This window comes from Euprymna scolopes, chromosome 4 (genome assembly GCF_053919585.1).
Source record: "Euprymna scolopes isolate OS-2025 chromosome 4, ASM5391958v1, whole genome shotgun sequence".
Classification (NCBI taxonomy): Eukaryota; Metazoa; Mollusca; class Cephalopoda; order Sepiida; family Sepiolidae; genus Euprymna; species Euprymna scolopes.
This window is the reverse complement of record NC_136485.1, coordinates 66,832,305-66,855,552: the sequence shown is the minus strand read 5'-3', so window position 1 is coordinate 66,855,552 and position 23,248 is coordinate 66,832,305. Positions and strand designations below refer to the sequence as shown.

The 23,248-nt window shown below is 30.3% G+C and overlaps 1 protein-coding gene across 2 annotated transcripts in view; it reads left to right on the top strand.

The window, feature by feature from the left end:
- LOC145268167 (serine/threonine-protein kinase mTOR-like) overlaps positions 1–22,822 on the top strand; it is a 223,826-nt gene extending 201,004 nt beyond the window's left edge. The window contains exons 54-58 of one of the 2 annotated variants that reach the window (XM_080123381.1): positions 5,711–5,773; positions 14,008–14,133; positions 15,190–15,261; positions 17,198–17,303; positions 22,404–22,822. In XM_080123381.1, the coding sequence (XP_079979507.1) occupies positions 5,711–5,773; positions 14,008–14,133; positions 15,190–15,261; positions 17,198–17,303; positions 22,404–22,419 (383 nt within the window). In that variant the 3' untranslated portion in view covers positions 22,420–22,822. The remainder of the gene's footprint in view (positions 1–5,710; positions 5,774–14,007; positions 14,134–15,189; positions 15,262–17,197; positions 17,304–22,403) is intronic. The other variant, XM_080123389.1, reaches the window with a different exon arrangement.
- The last annotated feature ends 426 nt before the right edge of the window (positions 22,823–23,248 follow it).

The following is a 23,248-nucleotide window of genomic DNA, read 5'->3' as shown; positions in this document are numbered from 1 at the left end:
TCTACATTTTCAGTGATACAAAAGTTTTCAAAAGCACCTGTTATTTTTACCCCATCCTGTGTTTGTGTGTGTATATGTATGTATATATATATATATATATATATATATGAAATAAAATGGAGGTGGAAGGACCTGGATACTCAACGTTTCGCCCGATTTATGCGGGCTTCTTCAAGAGGGATGGTCAATGACCATCCCTCTTGAAGAAGCCCGCATAAATCGGGCGAAACGTTGAGTATCCAGGTCCTTCCACCTCCATTTTATTTCATATCGTCGGATTTAATCCAGCTCAACAATCATATATATATATATCCATCGAAATTTAACTATAAAAGGCATGTTTAGTCTACAAAAACAGTTGAATAGGATACCATTTATGTCAGACAAATCTGAAAATATTTCTCTTCAATATTTAGACATTAAAATTCTAATGTAATATAGGAAGGTAATAAAAGTAGTAACAAAAGACAAGAAAACAATTGAAAGTTTGTATGAATTGGTACGGTAAAAAAAAGTTTGACTCACCCAATGCTATTGGCATTAGTTTCCCATATTCTTTCTGCTGGAATCGGATACTTACAAAAGGGACCACGTGGAGTTGCCATAAGTGAATGTGGTGCTAATGAACCAACTGCATATGAACTTGACATAAGGTTGTCAACATGGTTATAGACTTCTCCATAGCCATCACCACCCAGGATTATGGTTATAGGAATAGTTTGGAAAAGAATTTATATTCGGCCACAATTTTATTTGTATACTAGCAGGCCATCTGGTATTGCCCGGTGGTAAAATATGCATAAATATTATATTTTATTTAATGCAGCTTTCTTATTGATTATAAACAGCAATACTGTAGGTATTAGATGTGAAATTAAATTCTCTTAAAAATTGAAGTATAAAAAAAAATCTTGTAAAACAGAAAGAAACTGAGATTTGTGCATGCGAGTATTATGTTTTTTCTAAACATTTCACCTCTTGTAAGTAAAAAAAATAATAATACTCTAGTTGAAATCGAAATCAAAACCTTAAGACGGTGAGTCAAGCGTGATAACCGTTAGACCAGCTTGAAATGATCTTTAAAAAGTGTTTTCAAACCAATTTATACTTAAGATCATGAAACTGTTGAAAAGATAAAAATCTGAGGACCCCCACATACCAATTTTTCAATTTTGACTCTTTAGCACCCCCCCCTTTTTTGGGGGGGGGATGAAAAGTGAATAAAAATATTTTTTCCACATGTGAATACCCTATTTACCAAATTTCAAGTCTGTAGATAAAATATTCATTATATAGGTTGAGAAGTGTCTTCACACACACACAATCTTTTATAGATATATAGATCAACACATGAATAGTGTAAAAGTTCTGTATTTAAAAAAAAAAAAAATTTTTCAAATTGAAAATACATTTTTTTTTTTTTTAATTTAATGGTTTTATTCTATTGTCTTTAAAATATTTTTTATATATGATTACATTTTAGTTTTTTTTGTTTTTACTTTAATCATCATATTCGTAAAGGATATATTATCTTATTATCGGTGTCCTTTATATTTACATGGATTTCAATTAGATTCTTTACAATGTAAAAGTATTGTAACTCTAAACTGATACACTGATTAATGAAAGTGTTTTTGGGTGTACATATATATAACAGACTTGGCCAAAGATGAACAACATAGGCAAGGAGAACATTTTTAATGATAATGAGGTCAATAAAAAAAAAATAATTTGAAACAAAACAAAAAAAAACTAGATCCAATATCTAGAATATTTTTGTTCTTGTTTTATTTAAGGGGGATGGTGTTTTCTCAACACTGCTGTAGAGCCATAAGATAAAATACTATTTTTTTTTTAATACCCAATTTTTCATGGTAAACAACCGATGATCCCTACAATAATATTAATACTAGCAAAAATTCTTTGTGTGTGTGTATATATATATATATATATGTATGTATATATATCATCCCCCCCCCCCTTAAGTCGCACAAAACTCCTGTTCGGGTCAACTTTGCACCTATTAGTCTGAACCAAATGATCTGTTTAACATGCAGCAAAGTTTGAAAGTCTACTGCTAGTTTGAGAAGACATGTGATTATTCATAAGAATACTCTTCAACCTCTAAAGGCAGTCAACTTGATGGAAATTGCTCAATTTGTATGTCATGTCTGCTTCAAGATGTGCAAATCTGCAGTGGGAGTGCAGTCATCTGAGATGGCATGGACAAGATTGGGAGAGCTGAATGTGACGGCGATCATCTGGAAAGATGCAGCAATCATCATCATATATATATATATATCTCCAAATTTAACTATAATGCAGTTATTGCAAGAGATGAATTGACTTTAAAGCAAAGGGGTTTTTCGACAAAGGACTTGGGACTAAAAGTTAAAAAAAAAAAAATTTTTTTATAGTTTTGAATGTCGAAAAACTTCCAAGACTTCTAAATGGGTTTAAAGAATATGAATAGATCCTTTACATAGGGATTTATCAAGATATATGAAGCTCAACATTTGAGAGTGGAGCATAACATAAAAAGAAATTTAAGATAAAGTAAAATAAATATAGGTATATAAGAATTTATTATTTATTTAAATGCCTAGATATAAACAGCATTTATAACTACTCTTTTATATGATGATATAGTGGAGAGTGCCCTTTTGTCTTTCCTGCAACCTCTTTCCCACAGGAGAGATGTTGCGAGCCTGTCTCTGCTTTGTCGTTATTTTTATGGCAAGTGTTCGTCTGAGCTCCAGTCTATGGTTCTCCCTGGCTAGACTTTCACAAAAAACACTCATCTAGTTGAAACTACTATCAATAATTACCCCCCTCCCTTATCTAAACCTAAACATTTTTCCATTGACTACTGTACACTCATTAACCCTTATCTTTGAGTGGCCTCTGAGCCTTGATAAATGATTCCTTTGTAAAAATAAAATAAAATAAAATGAAAAAAATGTTTTTTCTTATTGAACTGACAAAAAAATTCATATATACCTATTTATTTTATTTTTTTAAAAATTTCTTATATTTAAAAAGGTAAAGTTTGAATTGCTGAATCAACAAAATTCAACAATTACCCTGATAGAGATCAATTTATTTTTTTTATTATAAAAAAAAAAAAAACGCTATAAAGCATTCAGAATATACTTCAAAACTATAAGCTCAATCACAAATAGTTTATATCAATCGGTGCTTTTCTATATGGTTTGGGTTGAAAAAGTTCAAAATGTTAATTATAACTTCTAATAATATTATTCAATGACGTCGCTATACATGTGCATGCATTGATAAAACCTATTCTTGTAAGTAAACTAATATTTACGTAAACTAACAAAATATGTATGATTTTCTTCATCAGCGTTTTGAAATTTATCAAATTTTGTTCATATTTCGTTTTTTTTTAATCATTTGATATGGCAGGCAAAAACTATTCTGAAATATGCATGTATGGTGACAAAATGTTGAGAAAAAGATTCTGTGACTTATGAATTTGATTTGAGGAAATGTTGTCGATTGTGTACCACATAACGTCATGTAGTACACTTCATGTGCATGGTATACCAGAAAAAAATGATGAACTGGGCCTTTTACAATGCTTTTTATGATGATGAGTCGAGTATGATCGACTTGGAATGTCAAACGTTTTCTTCCCTATTTTGATCGACTTACGTCAGACACCATCCAGCACTTCTGCTTCTGCTCAATGTTATCATTAATGTTGTTTCCTGAGATTTTCACTTGTTTCTTGGCTTCTGTATACAAATGACATCATAGTTTTCTAAGAATAAATTGTATTTACAACAGCAAGTCACTGAGCTCCACAAAAACCGAGTACTTTTTTTTTTTTTTTTTCATTATGATATTGGCATGAAAATATTTATTCTAGCTAAGAAAACTGTTTGAGTGGAGACATTTTCTTTTGCTTACAGAATATTCTTAAACATTAGAAGGAAGTAATCATGTAATAAGTTATTTTCTATGACTTCTGCAAAAATAAACATCTAAAACCATTGGAGGCTCATGGAAAGGGTGGGGGCCGACCAAAACAAATATAGTTGGATGCCTTCCAAGTTTTCATGACTGCTAGATTTCCTTATTGTGTGTGGTGGAGGTAAAAATCCAATGCAGACCTTGCTGCATGGAATAAATGCAGAGGAAAATGATATATATGTACGTTAGTATATATTGATCATGAATTATAGTTTTTTTTTTTTTTTTTTTTAATTAGTTTATTTTCTTACCCCTGCAATCATGTTATCTCGACATTGTTTCCAGTCGTCCTGGACTTCTTGCCACTTGATTTGAACAATGCTGATTCAGGAGAGGTGTGGTTGGGATTGCACTACCCTTGCCTCACAGTTACATGCACAGCTGCCCTTACAGGGGGTATCCTTTGTCTCTCGAGACTGAATGGGGGCATCGGAAATCATGTTCAAGATTGCTGCTTCTAATTTTTCAAAGGTTTTATATTGTCCACAAAACTGACCGAATATACCATTGAGCTGTATTGTTCATTTTGGATTTTACCCCCCCCCTTCCCGCAATCAAATTCCAAATGTTTCTTCTACATTACTGGACTATTTTATTTCCTCTTATGAGAAAAGTATAATTTTTCAAAACTCCATGGATTAAGGAATAACTTTTATTCTGTTTTTCAACATTTGATGATTCAATAAATAATGTAATATTTTTTATTATCTGTCACAATTAATTTTCCTTGTTTTTATGTAATATATTTATATAATTCATAGATCTAAGTAAATCTTTTCAAATTTGATTTTATGTTAATGGGCATGATTTTTATTTTGGAGATAGAGGGGAGACAAGTAAAATTTGTTTTTTTATATATAATTCTGGATTATCCGAACCTTTTTATCATCTAGTGATTGCCTGGTTTTCTCTATTATACTAAAATTGATTTTTTATTTTTTATTTTTTTTATTTTTTTTTTTTTACATTCATGAAAATATAACCATTGCTATATATATATATATATATATATATATACACAGGCAACATTCCTGTAACCAAGATTTTATTCATTTTTTTATCATCTTTTCAAAGCAAAAAACTTTGGTAGTTTTTACAGACGGTATCATTCATAGAATAACCTATAAGAAAATAGAAAGTATATGCAAAAACATTTTTCCATATCATTCTCTTTCTCCTACACACACACACACACACACACATGAATATGTGTGTGTAATACATATTAGTGTTTACAATTGAGTAATGACAATGCAAAATATTAAAATGACAGTGTTTGCTTATTAGATGTTTTTCTTCTATTTTTTAAAGATTTTCTTTTTGATCAGAAAATTTCACATTTTTATTTTATCAACTTGAGCAAATTGATTAAATGCACTTTTATTTTAATTTAATTTTTCTTGAAATATTTTCTGCATGAAACACCTTAAGATATTTTAAATATACAACTTTTTTCCCAACTCTTTACAAATTAGAACGCTGACTTGTATCTTTTTTCTTTCTATTATTTTTTCTTTTACCTGTTATCTTATTTAATATTATTTGGTGTGCATATTTGAATCTTTTAGGATGGGAGGTATTTCATTTTGTTAGTTCTCTGACTGCTGCATTTTAGTGGGTATGTCCGCCCAATAAGTGTGACCTGCCATGTTTTGTACATGTTGAGTGGTTATCTCCCTTGTACATTGCACGTCTGCTCTGATCCTTTTTACAGCGAATGATAAGCCAAAAGGTAAAGCTGAGACTCCTGAATCAGTTGCTGGCAGTCAGGAAAGAGGTGAGTTGGGAATGTGAAGAGGAAGAGGAGAAACTCAACACTGATACACATCCGTAAACATACACACACACACACACACACATACACACATACTTTCGCTTTGGAGGGGGAGGTGTTCTTATTCTTTTGCTGAAAGCTTTCACTTGTTTCATGGCACACAGTGGACACATGATGGCTCTATTCACAGACTTTTTTGTTTACATACTCAAATCTTTTGTTGTTCCTTTCCTTTGTAACTCTTCTAGTTTCTATTGTGTGTTACTAAATGAAAAAAAAAAGAAGACAAATGTTTCTGAATTTTTGAAATGAGGATTGATAATTTGTATTACTTGGATTATTCAGACTATTGCTCTCATCTTGTGTGTTATTTTCCCAACGTTTCAATTGATGTAACCTCCAATTGTCTTCAGGTATATCTTGTCGAACTCAGGAATTTATCTGTTTAACTTGGGAATCTGCGCGGAATTTTGAGAAGAACCTTTTATTTAATCCATAGCAGTAGCATGTTCTTGTTATGTCAGCCATGACTGAATAATAGTTCTAAGTAATTCACAATTGTATTTTTGAGTGTCACCCGCACTGAGGATTGAACCTTCGACCTCTAAAAGAATGTAACTTACAGCAGAATTTTACCAAGTATTTTATCCACTACACCATGGGTTCTTACCAGGTGTAGTGAATAAGGTACTTGGAATGAAATCATGGTACCCCACAGATTATTAAATAAAGAGTGATGCTTGAAATTACGTGCAAATTCATGAGTTTGACCAAAAGATTCCCAAGTTTGACAAGATAACCTGGCAAAGGTCAGAGATTACATGAACCGAAACATGAAGATAACACTCAAGATGATAATAGTAGTTTGAATAATTAAAAAAATATGAAGAATACAAATATACACTCTTTTATAGATTTTGTAAAATCATTGTGTAAAAAGCACTTTTTTTTTTCTCTCGTTTGCTGTTAGGTTGTTGTCTTGTATTAACATGTTATTTTGTACTTTGTCTCAAAGGTAATGGAATTATTAACAGAACTATTTCCAAACTTATTGTTGCATGAAGCCAATGTTTTGTTTTGTTAAAATGTACTAAGTTACTGTAAGTTAAAACATGAACACTAAATGTTAGATTTTTAATATGGCTAATAAACCAAACAATTTAAACAAAATGCCATCTAACTTTTTTTTTTTTTACAAAATGAAGGAATAATGAAACCCTTTTATTGCCATATTTTTTAACTTCTCTTTTGGCATAATAGACATATTTATTTCCCTTGGCATCTTGTTCGATTTTATTTTTATATCGACCATATTCAAATTCCAACATGTTTTTCAGCATTCACGTTTTAAAAATTTTTATGAATTATTAAATATAATAGTTTTATGCACTAAGTTGCACTGTTACAGTACCAAGCAGATTTTTTTTATGATTCTCCAAGTTAATGTTAATTATTTTTATCCAATTTGTAAAACAAAATTATTTTGTTAAAAAAGAAAACGATTCTGCATAAACTTATGTGGAAAGTTATAATATTTGTATTATATATTAATTACATATTTCAGTTTTTTATTCAATTAAAAAAAATTTTTTTTTTTTTTTAAATTTTAGCACAATTATTTTTATTTTTTTGTTGAATGGCTACTAAAATAAATAAAATTTTCCTAATCAGTTTATTACTTTATAATTTCAAATATTCCTTTTATAAAATATTTTGAAAAAAAAAATTGATATCAGATGAAAATTGTAATAAATCAAATCAAATGTTTCATGGCACACAGTTTGAATTTCTGTCATGTCTATCATGCACTTATAGTAAAAATGTTAAAACAGAATATCTTTAAAAATTATTACAACAATTTCTTCACATTTGTAAGACTAACATTCTAATGCCTCCTTCTGTTTGAGTTTTAGTTGTTTTTTTTATATATCACGATTACTTTGACAATTTAAAGAATTTATCTTCTATGAAACAATGTTACATTGAAAATATAGTCCTGCTCTTAAGCATCCTTGATATTCAAATTAAGTTTAGGAAGCCAAACAAACTGTTTAATGTTATTTTATTTATTTATTAACTTAAATTTTCAGTACAAAATTCATAATAGACATATTTTTATTTCATAAAAACAAAAGCATTGTTTTACTTTCTAAACTTATAAATAAAATTCAATCTGACATTATTATAAACTAGTCGTACATACTTGGTGTTGTCTGGAAGTTTTTTTTATGTTAATTTTTGTTTTGCTTATTTTTTGTTATTTTTAAATCATAAATATTAGCATTTCAGCCCGGTGTTGCCCGGTGTTTGGAGATGTGTGTTGAGCAAAAAAAAAAAAAAAAGTGGTAGTAGGAAGGCAGGCTCGAACCCGTACCGTGAAGGAAGAAAAGAACGGGGGAGGGGGGGGGGGGCTGACGTCTTTGCTGTTACGATCACCGCCAAACCGGAAGTGACGTAGGTTTAAATTAAGGCTAGACCATCTAAAAGAGGGGATGACTTTCGAAAATATCAGTGAAAAAAGCGACCCCTCCCTGTAGAAAAGTGCCCAGTTAAAGGTGAAGATACTAATGATTTTAGCCAATTTTTCGGTATTTGTCATCTGAAGGGTCAAGCTTAAAAACGATACTGATCTTGTGAAAATTCGTCGCTTCTGTCAAGTTTTAGATAGACATGCAAACATACATATATACATTTATATATTGGTAGCCCAAATTTTCAACCCAAACCGATTAAAAAAAAAAAAAAATGATTAAAATGTTTGCCCTATCTCTGAATACCCTTTATGCAAAATTTCAATTGGGCTCAAATCAAGTTAAGTTAGATCCATGTCCAAGGAACCTATATCTAAAATTTCAATTGTTTATACCGAAAATTAGCGGAGGAGTTGGTAGAGTTTAGTTAGAACCATATCCAAGGAACCTATATCTAAAATTTCAATTGTTTATACCGAAAATTAGCAGAGGAGTTTGGTAGAGTTCTCAAAGATCAAATCATTGAATTTTGACCCCTTAACAGCCAAATTTCTGTCCGAAAATGGATTACAAAGATTTTCCCAAATCTCAATAGCCTGTATATTGAATTTTGAGTCTGTAGACTGAAAATTGACAGTTATTGTGTAGGGAAATGTACACACACACACACACTTTTATAGCTATATAGATTTAAAAAAATATTGGGGGGGGGCACCTTATAAATAATAAGCTATGAGCCAGAGCTGCCAAATAAGCAAATATGTTGATAGAGAATGTGAAAAGTGCTGGTAATGTGACAAATACAAGGAGGAACCAACTATGTAGTGTCAGCCTTGTGCAAAGACGAAGGGGAGCAGAGTGGATATTAAAGATATTTTAAATTATTTAAAATTTTGTTACAGTTGACACCATTTCATTTTTAATTTGATAATAAGTAAAAAAAAAAAAAAAAAATAATAATTCAGCTATTGAAGTTACATTAATGCAAGAAAACCAGGTTCTTGTTCAGAATTCCAACTATATTAAAAAACAGAAATGAATAAAAATCTATATGAGGTACATATCCATAATAGAAAGAAAATATCATACTCCGAAAATTATGTATATTGATCAAGTGTTATTTTTATAAAGAAAATCATTTTTAAATGAACTTCAGTTTTTCCAATGTTCTGATGTTACAATATTGTTGCTGTTTGCTTAACCATCACTTTTGATTTTCTTATTTAAAAATAAAACTACTTGATCAATGTAGGTGATTTTTTTGTGTATGATATTACCAATTATAAGGTTTATTTTAATTTTGTTATCAAGAAGGAAATAGAATTGTTTTGTTGGTTTGTGTTAGATTTGAAAGGGAAAGTATGTTGTAATTTTATTAGAATGGTAGAAAGTGAAGTCTTGTTGATTTTTTTTTTCCTATGTAAAATTTAAGGAAAATTCAACAGTGACTTTTTTTCCTCAATGTTTTCTATTTTATATTTTGAAAAAAAAAAAAAAAAGAAACTGTTCAAATCATTTTTCTTTCTACATGTATATATTGTACAGCTATAACCTGATTAGGCATACATACCAGAGGTTTCAAAGTAGATAGTAAATTCCGTCCCAGGTTCTGAAGAAGGTGAACATAATCTCAACTGTTATCTTATCGGTCAGCAGGCTAACAGCTAAAAGGCATCTGTATGCGTGCGCACACGCACACACACTTTCTGACTTGAGCAAGTTGGAAAAAGGGAGACCTGAAGTTTAAAAAATGTGTGCAGATTTAAGGTGGCATTGCAGTATCTTGGCTAGCAAGCTCTTGGTGCATCTTGTCTGAACAATATACTTGTATTGTCTGTTTTTGTGTTCTCTTGACAAAAACATTCTTTGTGTGTCTTCAGCTGGGCCTTTTTTTTCTCTCTTTTCTTTATTCCTTGTATTAAAAGCTTCTTTTTTTTTCTTATGTTGAAATAGAATATATTTCCAAATTATTAAAGACCATAAAACTGATGAATAGTTTGTCTTTGAATGTAAAATGAAAACAAAAAAGTGATCCTGCATATTTACTGACTTCTGGTTTTTAAACTTTCCAGGAGTAAAGAGTGCTACTTAAGCTGAAGATCCCACTATATTATGCTCCTTTATTTAATCTATTGCGATCCATGTTTATCATGTAGTTTAATTATATTTGGACAAATGAACATTTTCTTTTCATTAGATTTACTTTATTTTATTTAGATGCAAAAAATTCCGATTTTATTTATGTTAAGTGTACATTCATTTTCTTTTCCATTTTATTTAAACATTCATTCATTTTCCACTTATTTTATTTTATTAAAAAAAATATTTTACTTTGAATATTATTCCTGTAAATATCTTTTCTTTAAAAAAAATTTCTACTGTGAATATATTTCAATGAAAAAAACATTAGTTTCTAAATATTATGTTTTGACCTACATTTTCGTTAGAGTCTCCAGCTTAAGCAACACCATTTACTTCCGACATGTTTCAAAACCAGAAGTTGCTTGGATCAGTAAATACACAGGATCACCTATTTTGTTTTCACTTTACATTTAAAGACAAACTGTTCAGCGTTTTTAAGATCTTTAATAATTTGGTGATGTCTTCCATTTTAACATCACTCTAAACATGCACGATTGTAGGATGTTTTCTAATTCCAAAGTGCACCTTTAAGCTTTTTTTTTTTGTGTCCATATCAATTATAATGCTTTTGCTTAAGATGCTGCCAATTCTTTTTCATACTAACCAATCATGAATATAAATATTTTTCTAGAATTACTAAATTTTATATATATATATGCTTTTTTTGTTTCTGTTATGTCTCCAATTCATATTCCATTTATATTTAAGCGGTTTCATTTGTTTTAATCTTATTAATGAAATTAAATCTTAAGTTGTTGCTACCCAAATATTTTTGGTGGAATTTTTATGCATATTTGAGTTGGATCAAGTAATTATAAATTTAGAATTTATTTTTTTAATATTTTAATGTTTATAATATAATAGATATCCCAAACTAAAATGTTTTCAGTAAATCATTCAATGAATTTAGAGAATATTAAAAAAAAAAAAAAAAAAAACTGATACTAAATTTCTTTTCACTGACCATTTAAAACTTTATAGAAATGATGTCTTTTGTGCTATTCAGCTAGAAACTACATTCAACTGAATATATGGCAGCTTTAACCAAATGGATTTTTTTTATTGAAATACAAACAGTTGTGCTGGGACTATTCCAATATTTTCCCAGATTCCAATACAATTACCAATTCCAATTTCGATTCTTTTAAAGCCTCTAAATATTTAACTGTACAGTTTTGTATTTTTTATTTCTGGCTTACCATGAGAATCCATGTAATATTTGCCTGTGTTTTCACAAATGTAAAAAAATACACTTTGAAGTTGTGTGAGTTGTAGATTTTAATTTTACTTGTAGTTTAAAATAAAAAACTATTTTTCTTTAGTACCATCAATAGAAAATTAAGTTTTAAACAAAATACAATCCAAGATTAAATTAAAAAAAAAAATCGTTTTTTGCATTGGAAAAGAGATAGTTTTTTTCTAATTCCGATACCCCAATTCTAATTTTTCTTTGCCAGATTAATTATTACAACACTAACACAAAGAAAATATTGATGAAAAAAAATAAAAATAAAATAAAATAAAAAAACTAGATCAGACCAACCTAAAGATTATGGAAAATCTTCAGTATGCTTTATTTTAATGAAGGAAAAAAAAAAAATATATAAAGTGCTATAAATCATTGAAATTTTTTTTAATCATTATAGGCTAAGTTATTTTTTTTTTTTTATATTTATATAGTACGTCAATAAGAAAAAAAAATTTAAATCCACATTTGCCTAAATAAATTTCATCATTTGATCTTACAAAAAAAAAAAAAAAAAATGTGAAGAAAAGGATCAAAAGTATACATTCCTGAAATTTATATAAAAAAGTATCCACTGGAAATACAAGTTTGAAACTTTAATTTTGTTAATTTGAGGATGAGAAAGTAAATAAACAAAAATAATTTTCATCAAAAAAACTATAAATGTCAAAAGTTTCGGTTCTTATTCATAATTCCTCTTATATTAAAAACAAAAATCTGTATGATGTATGTATCTGTGACATAACGAAACTGTTATATTCAAAAATATGTATATTGATCAAGTGGTTTTATTTTCAAATAAGAAAATCAGCTTTTATGAATAACAAGAATGGCTCTCCTATCCACCATTTTGAAAACAATCTGAAAAAAAAACAAAACAAAAAAAAAAACAGCAAAGGGAGATAATCTAATAATTCAAACTTGTAAAATTTATGCTGTAATACTTATAAATTCCCATTAATTGCATAAAAAATGTCTTTCTTTATAAAAATAAAACTATTTGATCAAATTACATAATTTTTTGAATATGATATTTTCGTTTTGTCATGGGTACGTACACCATAAAGATTATTTTTTGTTTGTTTTTGATATAGGGGAATTTGGATAAGAACCAAATTTGTTGTTGTACAAAAGAAATCCTTGATACATTGTTTTCTTTTTTCATAGCAAATGTTTATTGTAAAGTTTTCAACTGTATTTGAATGAGTAAAATATATCTTCATTCGAATTGATGAAAAAGACTTCTCAGATAACTTTTAATGTTTTTCTTTCTTGAGTAACTTTTCTAATATTGATTTACATTATAAACATTTTTTTTTATATACTTCTGCTCTAGCTATTATTTATAGAACACTCCATAGGCTACCATCACTTTTTTTTTCTTTTTTTACATTACAAAATTGTTAGGCCAATGAACTTTAGCAATCAAGAAGTAAGAAATAATAAGTTGTTATTGAGAGGACTTCCCTCTTTATTCTCATATGTATTCTTTTATTCTCTTTTACCTGGTGTTTTAATGTGATTCTTTTCATTGGATCTGGACACACAAGTTGATTTATATTTTAATTGTTGAGTGTAAACTAATTACACTAATACCAAGACAGAATAGATTTATTCTGTTAGGTACAATAATAGACGTCTGTGTCAGGTAGCAACAATTGGCAATCATGTTGACAAGTAAACTGTTTTCATTCTAATTCGCAGCTTTAACAGAATCTAACCGGCAGGTTCACTCCTGTTAAATATATGTGAACAGCAGTCACATGTTCGAGCCATATCACGACACATTCTCATTAGTCTTTGTTCAGTTTCTTTTTTTTTTTCGTGCACGACATGAACAGAGAACCGAGAAAAGTATCATTAAATAATGGCAACATTTTAAAACACTTTGAATAAAAACTAATCTTCTCATAAGTAAGAATTGTATATTTTGTAAAGATATTTGCGCCCTTATTTCATCAAAATAACATTAAAAAATTGTTTCCCAAGTTGAAATTGATAGAATTACATTCTTTTGACCTAATTTTTGCAATGTAAAAAAAGCAAAAACAACAAAAAAACAAAAAACAAAACAAAACTGGTCGTTTGGGATAGCTATTTATAATAGAATTTATGTTGTGAATAATATCAGATATTTACTATGTATCAAAAATGTGTTGTAAAAAAAAAAAAAACTAAAGAAACATTTTTGTTTCTTCAGAATTGTTAGAATTTGTTTACTAGCACTTTTATCAACTTTGAAAAGTTTAAATATGAGCATTTTAACAATTTTTTGTATTTTTCTTCAAAAGGTCCACCTTATTTTCTGAACATATTTGTTCAGCATTTCTGTAGTTTTTTTTTCTAATAAGTTTTAAATTTTGTTTCCTTGTGTAAAGGTGAGCACATTCACGAAACTGACCAGACCACGCACAAAAAGACTAATGGCCTTAATGCAGGGGCTGCTGCTGCTGTTGCTGCTGCTGCTGCTGCCACAGAAATGGTCCATTCCCTCTCCATCACAGGTGAGCTGGTTTTTGGCGTCAACTATAGAATGAACGAGGTTTTTTTTTTTTTTATTCACTAGCTTTACATGCCTTTCATTTTTTTAATTTCTTTTCGTTTTTCTTTTTCTTTCTATTCTTCTTTCTTTCTATTCTTTTCTCTTTTTTCTTTCTTTCCTTTCTTTTTTCTTTCCATTTTTTTTTCTTTCCATTTTTTCCTTTTTTCTTTCCATTTTTTCCTTTTTTCTTTCCATTTTTTTCCTTTTTTCTTTCCATTTTTTTCCTTTTTTCTTTCCATTTTTTCCTTTTTTCTTTCCATTTTTTCCTTTTTTCTTTCCATTTTTTCCTTTTTTCTTTCCATTTTTTCCTTTTTCTTTCCATTTTTTTCCTTTTTCCTTGCATCTTTTCCTTTTTCCTTGCATTTTTTCCTTTTTCTTTCCTTTTTCTTTCCTTTTTCTTTCCTTTTTCTTTCCTTTTTTCTTCCTTTTTTCTTCCCTTTCTTTCCTTTCTTTATTTCCTTTATTTTTTTCTTTTCTTTTTTCTTTTCTTTTTTCTTTTCTTTTTTGTCTTTTTCTCTTGTCTTTTCTTTAATTTCTTGTTTTTGTGATTTTCTCAATTTTTGCATGTATATTTTAAATGTAAATAATTTTTCATTTAGTAATACCGTACTTTGGGGTAATTGCTAAAAGTGCTCTTTTGGCAACCACGCATATACAGAGCACTTTCTTTAGTTAGCGCAATTACCCCAAAGTACAGTGTATAACAAAAATAAAATAAAGCCATTTTAATGCCTACACTGAATTTTTTCTTTGCATTCTTTGACCATGACCTTTAACATTTACACACTTCTATACAATATATAAATATATACGAATTTCTGCATTATAGAATTGCCTTCTATAATCATCTATAAGATCATTTCTCTTAAAGCTAATTATTTTGCTTCTATACTTTTGTTATACGTTACAAAAACGAACCACTCGAAACTCATCAACTGTCAGTATTTCTCCTTTGATTCACAAATTGAACGATTTGAAGATTGTTAGCTTTTCAAATTTTATTTCTATCTTTTTACAGATACCGTTCAACCTGAAGCATTAAACAAGAAAGCTATATCTATCATAAATCACGTAAAAGAAAAATTAACTGGTAATTTTTTGTTTTTGTTTCAATGAATTTGTTAAGGTTTTGAAAGAAGAATAATTAAATTATCAAAATTTTTAATTTGATATAACACGGGTAAAAATGTTGGTGTAAGATGAGAAATGAAAGTTACAGACCATGTAACCGATATTAAAAAAAAGATTAAATAAAAAAAAAAAATAACTTTGAGCGCTTGCTTTTTCTTTGCCTGAAACTTATAAACTAAACCTTATCTATACTCCTATAAATTCGTTTTTCTTTTGTGTGCATTGATATTCATATTAAAAACCCTCTTTTCTGTTTATTTAAAAAGAAAATACAATTTTCTCATATATGGGTCATGGAAATCAATTCATCTGCAAAAGATCTAGCTAATTTGCATATTCTTTTAAACATTCATTTTAATTAATTCCCTATTAGTTCTTTCGGTTTTATGGGATGATCATCTTTAGTTTACTATTACGTATAATTATATTCATGCAGATATTCTACATGATTTATATTTGCGTAAAAAGTTTACAGGACACACAATATTGTTTCCATATATATTTATCTATATGTATATATTTTTGTTTAATCTATCAATCTATCTGTCTGTCTGTGTACATTTCCCTACGCAATAACTCTGTCAATCTTAAGTCTACAGACTGGAAATTTGATATACAGGGTACTGAGATTTGGGAAAATCGATGTGATCGGTTTTCGGCTAGAAATTTGGCAATTAAGGGGGTCAAAGTTCAATGATTTGACCTTTGAGAACTCTACCAAACTCCTCCAACAATTTTGGGTCTAGACACTTGAAATTTTAGATATAGGTTCCTTGGACATGGATCTAACTTGATTTGAGCCCAAAACAATACATGTTAAGGGGTCATAATAGGGGTCAAAGTTAAAAAAAAATTGACCGCTTTTTTTTTTTTTTTTTTTTTTTGGCTCAACATACATCTCCAATTACCCGGGCAACGCCAGGTACCCATGCTAGTACTATATAATTTGGGTATAAATGCCCCAGTTGATCTTAATTAATAATCAACTAACTACAGATATAACTGCATAAAGAAGTGCCGACCAGACATGGAATCTTGAAGCAGATCGAAACAAATTCTTCTATTCATTTAACATCATGTTTTTCCTGTCACACGTTTTCTGGTATTTCAAAAGTTCGCTCTCCAGTTCTCACAAATCAGTGAGTCAACTGTCTCCAAATTCCACTCTGTGCAGACTTGCTTCCAATTTTCCTTGACTGGCCAACCTTCCTGTGATTCAAGATATCCATTCTTCCGCAACAGTTTATTCAAAAGGATGAACACTTCACATGCCCATACCAGCACAACCGATTAATTGTAAGAATAATCTTTATGCTGGGCAAAATATAATGCTTTTGACAAAGTCTTTGACCTGAGTTTAAAAATTGTGAGTTGATCTTATGTTATTTCCTTGTGTGGGTGATATAATGCTTACAGATGCATCAGATAGTGGGCTTGATAGATCATGTTAAAATTAAGTCACTTTACCTAAAGGAGGAGGGAATTATATCTGCTACTAATTATGAATGATGAACTTGTTGCCAATTCTCCTTACTTCCTTCTTCTTGCTGCTCCTCCTATGCAAATAATAATATGGACACATTGATTCTCATAGTTAGTAACCTGGTTTATATGAAATGGGCGACAATTTGAGTAGATCTGGTGTTGTATATGTAATAAAAATTTTTCAAATTAATTTACAAATCGATTGTATATACAAAACCATGTACGATTTTTCACAAAATGACCTAACAATGGCTGACATGCCATAAAATGCAACAACAAAAACATCAAGTATAAAATTTCAAAACAAAATAGCTCAGTAGAAAACAAAAAAAAAATGATCAACCAATTACTATTGTTTTGTTGTCTTTATGATCTGGTAAATGCCTTTTCTTTTCATTCTTTGTTTCCAGGTCGTGACTTTTCCAAACAAGAAGCAGTTGAAGTTGCCAAGCAAGTGGACTTACTTATTTGTCAAGCAACATCCCATGAGAATTTGTGTCAGTGCTATATAGGATGGTGTGTGTCAACTTTTTTAAAACCTTTTTCTTTCTTTTTAAAATTTGCTTCATGAGATGTGATTATTGAAGAGAAATTCAGTTTTTTTTACTATGGAAAGTAAATGTCTGAAATTGAATGTTCCTATTTACTTGCCTCCCCATGAGGACAGAGTTAGACACAAGGTTGGTTTTTAATGTGGGGAAAATCCAGCTCCCCCAAAATTGTCTCAGTCATGAAGCATTTCTCCTCCACTGACTGAGGACAGACAAGGTGAAATGTAGCATCAGAACAGATACTACACTGTAATCTTGGCCAGAAGGCCAACTTAGATTGATGATCAGTTTGTATTTATTTGCTTCCCCATTGAGCAAATTAGGCACAAGGCCGTTTTTTAATGTAGGGAGGGGGAAAGAAAAAGGGACCAGCTCCCCTGAGAGAAGGGAACAGGGAGTTGGTAGTGATGCCTCTTGGTATATAGGGCTGCCCCTACATGGCCCAGAAACTGATTGGCACAAAGACAATGGTCTTTGATTGTAGTATCTGCCAGAACAGGTACTACACTTTGATCATTGATGCCTGGGGCACCGTGGCCCAGGCATCAAAGATCAAAGTGTAGTATCTCTTAGATTGATGATCAGTGGTTGTAGTGTTAGAAAGCTCTCCAAAAAGAGGAAAATTTCTCTGCTCAATTTGTGGAGAAAGAGTTAGGTGCAATTTTTTGTGGTATTCGTAAGTGCAGTAGAATTACGATTGAGAGAGGATAAGTAGTTGATGTGCAAAACGTCTTAAGACAATGGAAATGAATGAAAACTCGTGTGAAGAAAGTATATCTAGATGGCAAAGCTATTAAAATTGTTTAGAACTTTTAACTTGGTTATACTATTGGAGCACAGGATGGAGCAGATGCTAGTGTGAGTGCAAGAGTTAAAAGTGGATGAAGTAAGTTATGGGAACTTCAGTCCTTACTAACCTGTAGAGGTTTACCACTGTCAATTAATAGAAGAGTTTATTAGGTGGTGTGCTAATGAAGGTTGAGGACATGTGCTGCATGGAGAGAAATGATATGAGAATGGTACGATGGATGTGTAATGTGAGTGTTAGATCTGATGATTTTGGAGGAAAATTAAATCTGAACAATGTGTACAGAACAGAGCTGGCTATTATAGCCATAGTGAAAGAATCGATGAGAGTTCTTGGGTTAGTAGCTGTGAAACAGTTAAGACAGCAATCTCGGTTATCAGAGGTAGGCCAAGGAAAACAGGAAGGGATAATGATGAGAGATGAATAAAGCATTGACAAGAAATAATTTAATTTTGAAGTAAATTTCTAAAAGCTGTTCAATGCATTCCAGCATGAAAAATCGATGTTAGACTGAATATGATAATGACTTCATTTTTATTCTTTCAATCAGATTATGAATTTGGATATTACAATAGAAAAATGCGAGCATGAAAAGTAATATGGTTAAGCTTGAACATGGAAAAGTAAAGGACTAGTTCTTAAAACTGGAAAAGAAAAGGACAAGATTATCTCATGAAAATATAAATTTGTAACTTAAAATATTGCAGCATTAAGAATTGATTATATAATGTTATAAATTGAATTTAAAAAAAAATTCTTAATGCTGCAATATTTTAAGTTATAAATTTATCATATTTTTATGAGAATATCTTGTCCTTTTCTTTTTCAGTTTTAAGAACCAGTCCTTTACTTTTCCATGTTTAAGCTTAACCATGTTATTTTTCATGCTTGCATTTTTCAATTTTAATCCATGATTTTTCCAGGCTTCCAATAAATTCACTTGTTCTTTGTTTAATTTTAGTCTTATTTTTTTGCCCCTTAAACACATATGTAATAACAATGTACAGCACTCGTCTGCTTTCAATAAAATCATCCCAATTATCTCCCTTTCATGCTTTCATTAGTGAATTAGTAGCAACAGTAGTCACTGTAGCGACTTGGTTGCTATAGAAACCCGTCATAAAAAAAAGTCGCTCACCTCATATCATTTTACGATTTTGAACACCAGAAAATACATCATAACTTTTGTTTTACTAAACGAAAATTTAAAAAAATTTTCCTAATATAGCTGATCTATAAACTGTAATAATTGTTTGAAATTTGGTCGAAAAATGAGTGAGCGGTGAAGCTTTAAAGCAGTTCTTAATAACTAAAACTTCCACTTAACCAGGTCCTGGATATGACCTTAAACTATATCCAGTTGTGAGGGCCCCAGCTTGTGGGCTTTGGGGAGTGTGGAGCCACACTTTAATTACCATTGCTCCCAGGTCCACTCTGAGTGATAGTACCTGTTATGGTCCCAACTATGGGTTGAATAGAAACCGTCTTGAAAACAACAAATATATTTTATTAAAAAACATTTTCTTCAAAATCTTTGGATTTGGCATTAAATAACCCGAAAAGGGTTGATATGCCGTAAAGCAAAAACAACCAACCAATCCACTTAACCATATCATTCAAACATTACCGTGTTTGAATGATATGTCAATCCTATATGATTCATTACAGTTTATGCATGTTTTATGAATGGATCTAAATGTAGACTTCTTTTTTTTTTTTTTCCAGATTTGTACATCTCTTTAGCGTTCATTTCTTGCATTCATTTTATTAAAAAGCAAAAGATAAAAGTACATTTTAAAAATATATAAAAAAAAAAAAACGAATGTCTTTAATTCAAAGGTTTCGTTCTCAAGAAATTGAGGTGCTTGTTCAATTTCAATCTATTTTCAAAAGCAGAAACAATCTAACGTACCTATGGGGGAATATAATGAGTGTAAATTAATCAGATGAAATGAGACTCAGCAGACAAAGTAAATTATAACTAGTTTATTGTACAACGATACAATGTTAGAATTAAGCTACTGACACTCTAATGTATCTTGAATGCTGTAATATCAAGATAAATTTACTCCTCACCTGGTTATCACTTGCTAGCGTCTTTTATAGACTGAGTAATCCATTATCAGGAGTGTCAGGATCTTCCAATATATCACGTTCACCCCGAGTTAAATTCTTCACTGAATTTTGCTTTCAATATTTCTTTTAGGATTAAAATGTAGGTGCTAAACTAAAATCTATGTTGTACATATATGTGACAGAAAGAAAATCTGATCAAGTAGTTTTATTTATAACTAGCGGGGGTACCCGGCATTGCCCGAGTGTTTGTTTCCGGGACGGGGGGGGGGGGGGTAAAAAATGTTATGGTAGGTAAGTAGGAAGGATCAAACCCGGAGTCATGAGTAAAAGTAGGAAAATAAAGTGTGAAAAAAAAAACAAAAAAACAAACATCTGCAACGTTAACAGTTCGGCCACCAAGAAAAGTCCATTCCAGTTGTTTAGGAAAAAAAAAACAAAACAAAAAAAAACGACTACGGTAGGTCGGCGCGAACGTGAAAATATAATGTGAATTGTCCAGCACGCTAACCACTACGCCACAGAGCACTGCAGCTTAGTTTAGTGATTTTATATAACTTAACATGAAAGAACTACGAAGCCAAACCGGTGTTCTCTTCTCAACTGTTCCTTGTGAACGATCCCCAAACGGTGTTAAGTGGTGGCAGGGGGAGGAGGAATTTATTAGAGAGAAAATATTTTACCACTTCCATTGATCTTAACCGATTTTGGCCATGACTTCTCAGCAGAAAAAGTATAGAAATCTAAGATTATCGAGGAATTTGAGAAATAATAAGCCTATAACACACCTCAGATATTGTTCTGCCGTTTGTGCATATTATATTTGCATGAAATATCTTGATTTTTAATCCTATTAATGTCAAAATCCGACGGGAAAAAATGAGTTCATTTTATTTATATAGAGATAAGAACATCAAATTTCATGGCTAAACTAAACTATAAGTGACAATCTTATGCCATATTAAAAACAGCCTGAAAGAACAAAAAAGATAACTCTAAATAATTCAAACTTACAAGATTTTAAAAAGTCATTCTTAACATGGGGAGGGGATTGGAAAAACCCAAATTCACTTAAAAATAATTTTATTTATACAAATAAAATTACGTGATTGATTTACGTAAATTTTAGTGTACAATATTTTCTTTCTATCATGGGTATGTATATCACACAGATTTTTTTTCTTTTTGTTTTTTCATAAGGGAGGGGGCTTTTCGAAAAGTGCCCGAACTGATTTCTTCTTTGATATATTGAGAACTTTGAGATCCAATGAAGTATTATTTGAAAATATTGACAAATACATATTTTAAATATGATTGTTGCAGACAATTTGCCAAAATGAACTTTTTTTTATTGTTTTATTTTTAACTTAATTATATTCATTATTTTAACTCTGTAATAATAATTTTTAAAAATTATTTCTAACTTAGTAATATTCTTTAATTTTTATTTCTAACTTAATAGCATTCTTTATTTTTTATTTTAACATAGTAATACTTGTTAGTTTCATAATTTGGTACTCATGATGTGATATGATTTTGAACCTATTTTCAAATTAAATTCAATTTTTACAATATCTTATTTATTAAATTGTTAGGTGAAAAGATAAAATAGTTAAAAGAAATACCTACCTTGCTATATTAAGAATGGATTTCTAAATTGTTATTCTTTTACACGGTTCGTATTCTGCATAATTACCTATTTTCACTTTTCACCATTACTAAGATATCCATCTTCCATTTTTGGTTCCTCCAACAAAGGAGACTTAGTAATTCACTCCTGTTCATCTGTTCGCACTTTTCTCAATAACCACGACTTTTGAAATTTTGCACAAACATTAGTCATGGTGAAAGTAAATTTGTGCCAGATTTTCCAGGATAACTTTGGTTGCCCCCTCTAGGGGGAATTATAGAGGTAAAATTGCTCCAAAATCGCTTGCCCGTTTGTTCACACTTTTCTCATTAACTATGCCTTGGATTTAAAAAAAATTTTGCACAAACATTAGTTATGATGAAAGTAAATGTTTCACTCATGAAAAGGAACCTGCATGTTTGGTTAAAAATGTCTTTACTCTTTAGGGTTAGTCATTGAATTAACAATTTCATTTGGCAACATATTTCTTGCGATACAAGTTTCTTCACTTTTAAATAGTCTTACTAATTTCATTCTTTTTCTTCTTTACACAGGTGTCCATTTTGGTAGTCATCTGCTACAGTGGCCAGTAAAACTTCAGGTTCTTACCATTTTTTGGTTCCAAACAAAGTGACATTGGTACCAGTAGCCTTGATGACAAAGCTGACCAGTCGAGACTGCCTATAACAAGGATCGGGGGATCTTTAGAACATCCTCTTAGATTGCTACTGCAGTCCCTGTACACACTGTCTCTTGGAAGGTCATCACAGCATTGGACACTTCAGTTATTATTGCCAAGGGTGCATATCATCTGCAGCTTTCTTTCTTTCTTTTTTTTTCAACAACTTTTCCTCCTTCCCGTTAACACCAAGACTGTCTTCTCAATTCTACCAGTGACTCCATGACTTCCACTGTCTGATTAATGCTTATAATAGCAATACCTGACATTAAAAAGAACAACTATTTTATTGTTTGTAATTTTTATATTTCTATTGTCTGTTGATAGACTTTGTTGATTTGGAAGGCGGAGGATCAAGTTGTTTGCATTGAATAGCGTCGCATGAAAAGCGTTCTCTTTATTTTGGTTTCCAATGTTAATCATGAAGGATTTATGCTTTTCCCTTTCTTCGTATTCTCTTAGGATTCTGATGTTTTTGTAAAATTGGTTCATTAGTTATCACAAAATGCATGGATGAAGGTCGTGAATGTGGAAAGAAATTTTGTTCGTCTGGGATGGGGTGAGGATGGGGGTTCTAAAATGGAATTTTTACAAATACCTTTACACAAAAAAAATCTCCAAATCAATCAGAATTTAGAAGTAATAGTTTTACATCGGTATGAAACAAATATTGGCAAACCCATGAGAACATTGTATTACCTAGGAGGACTGAAATGTCCC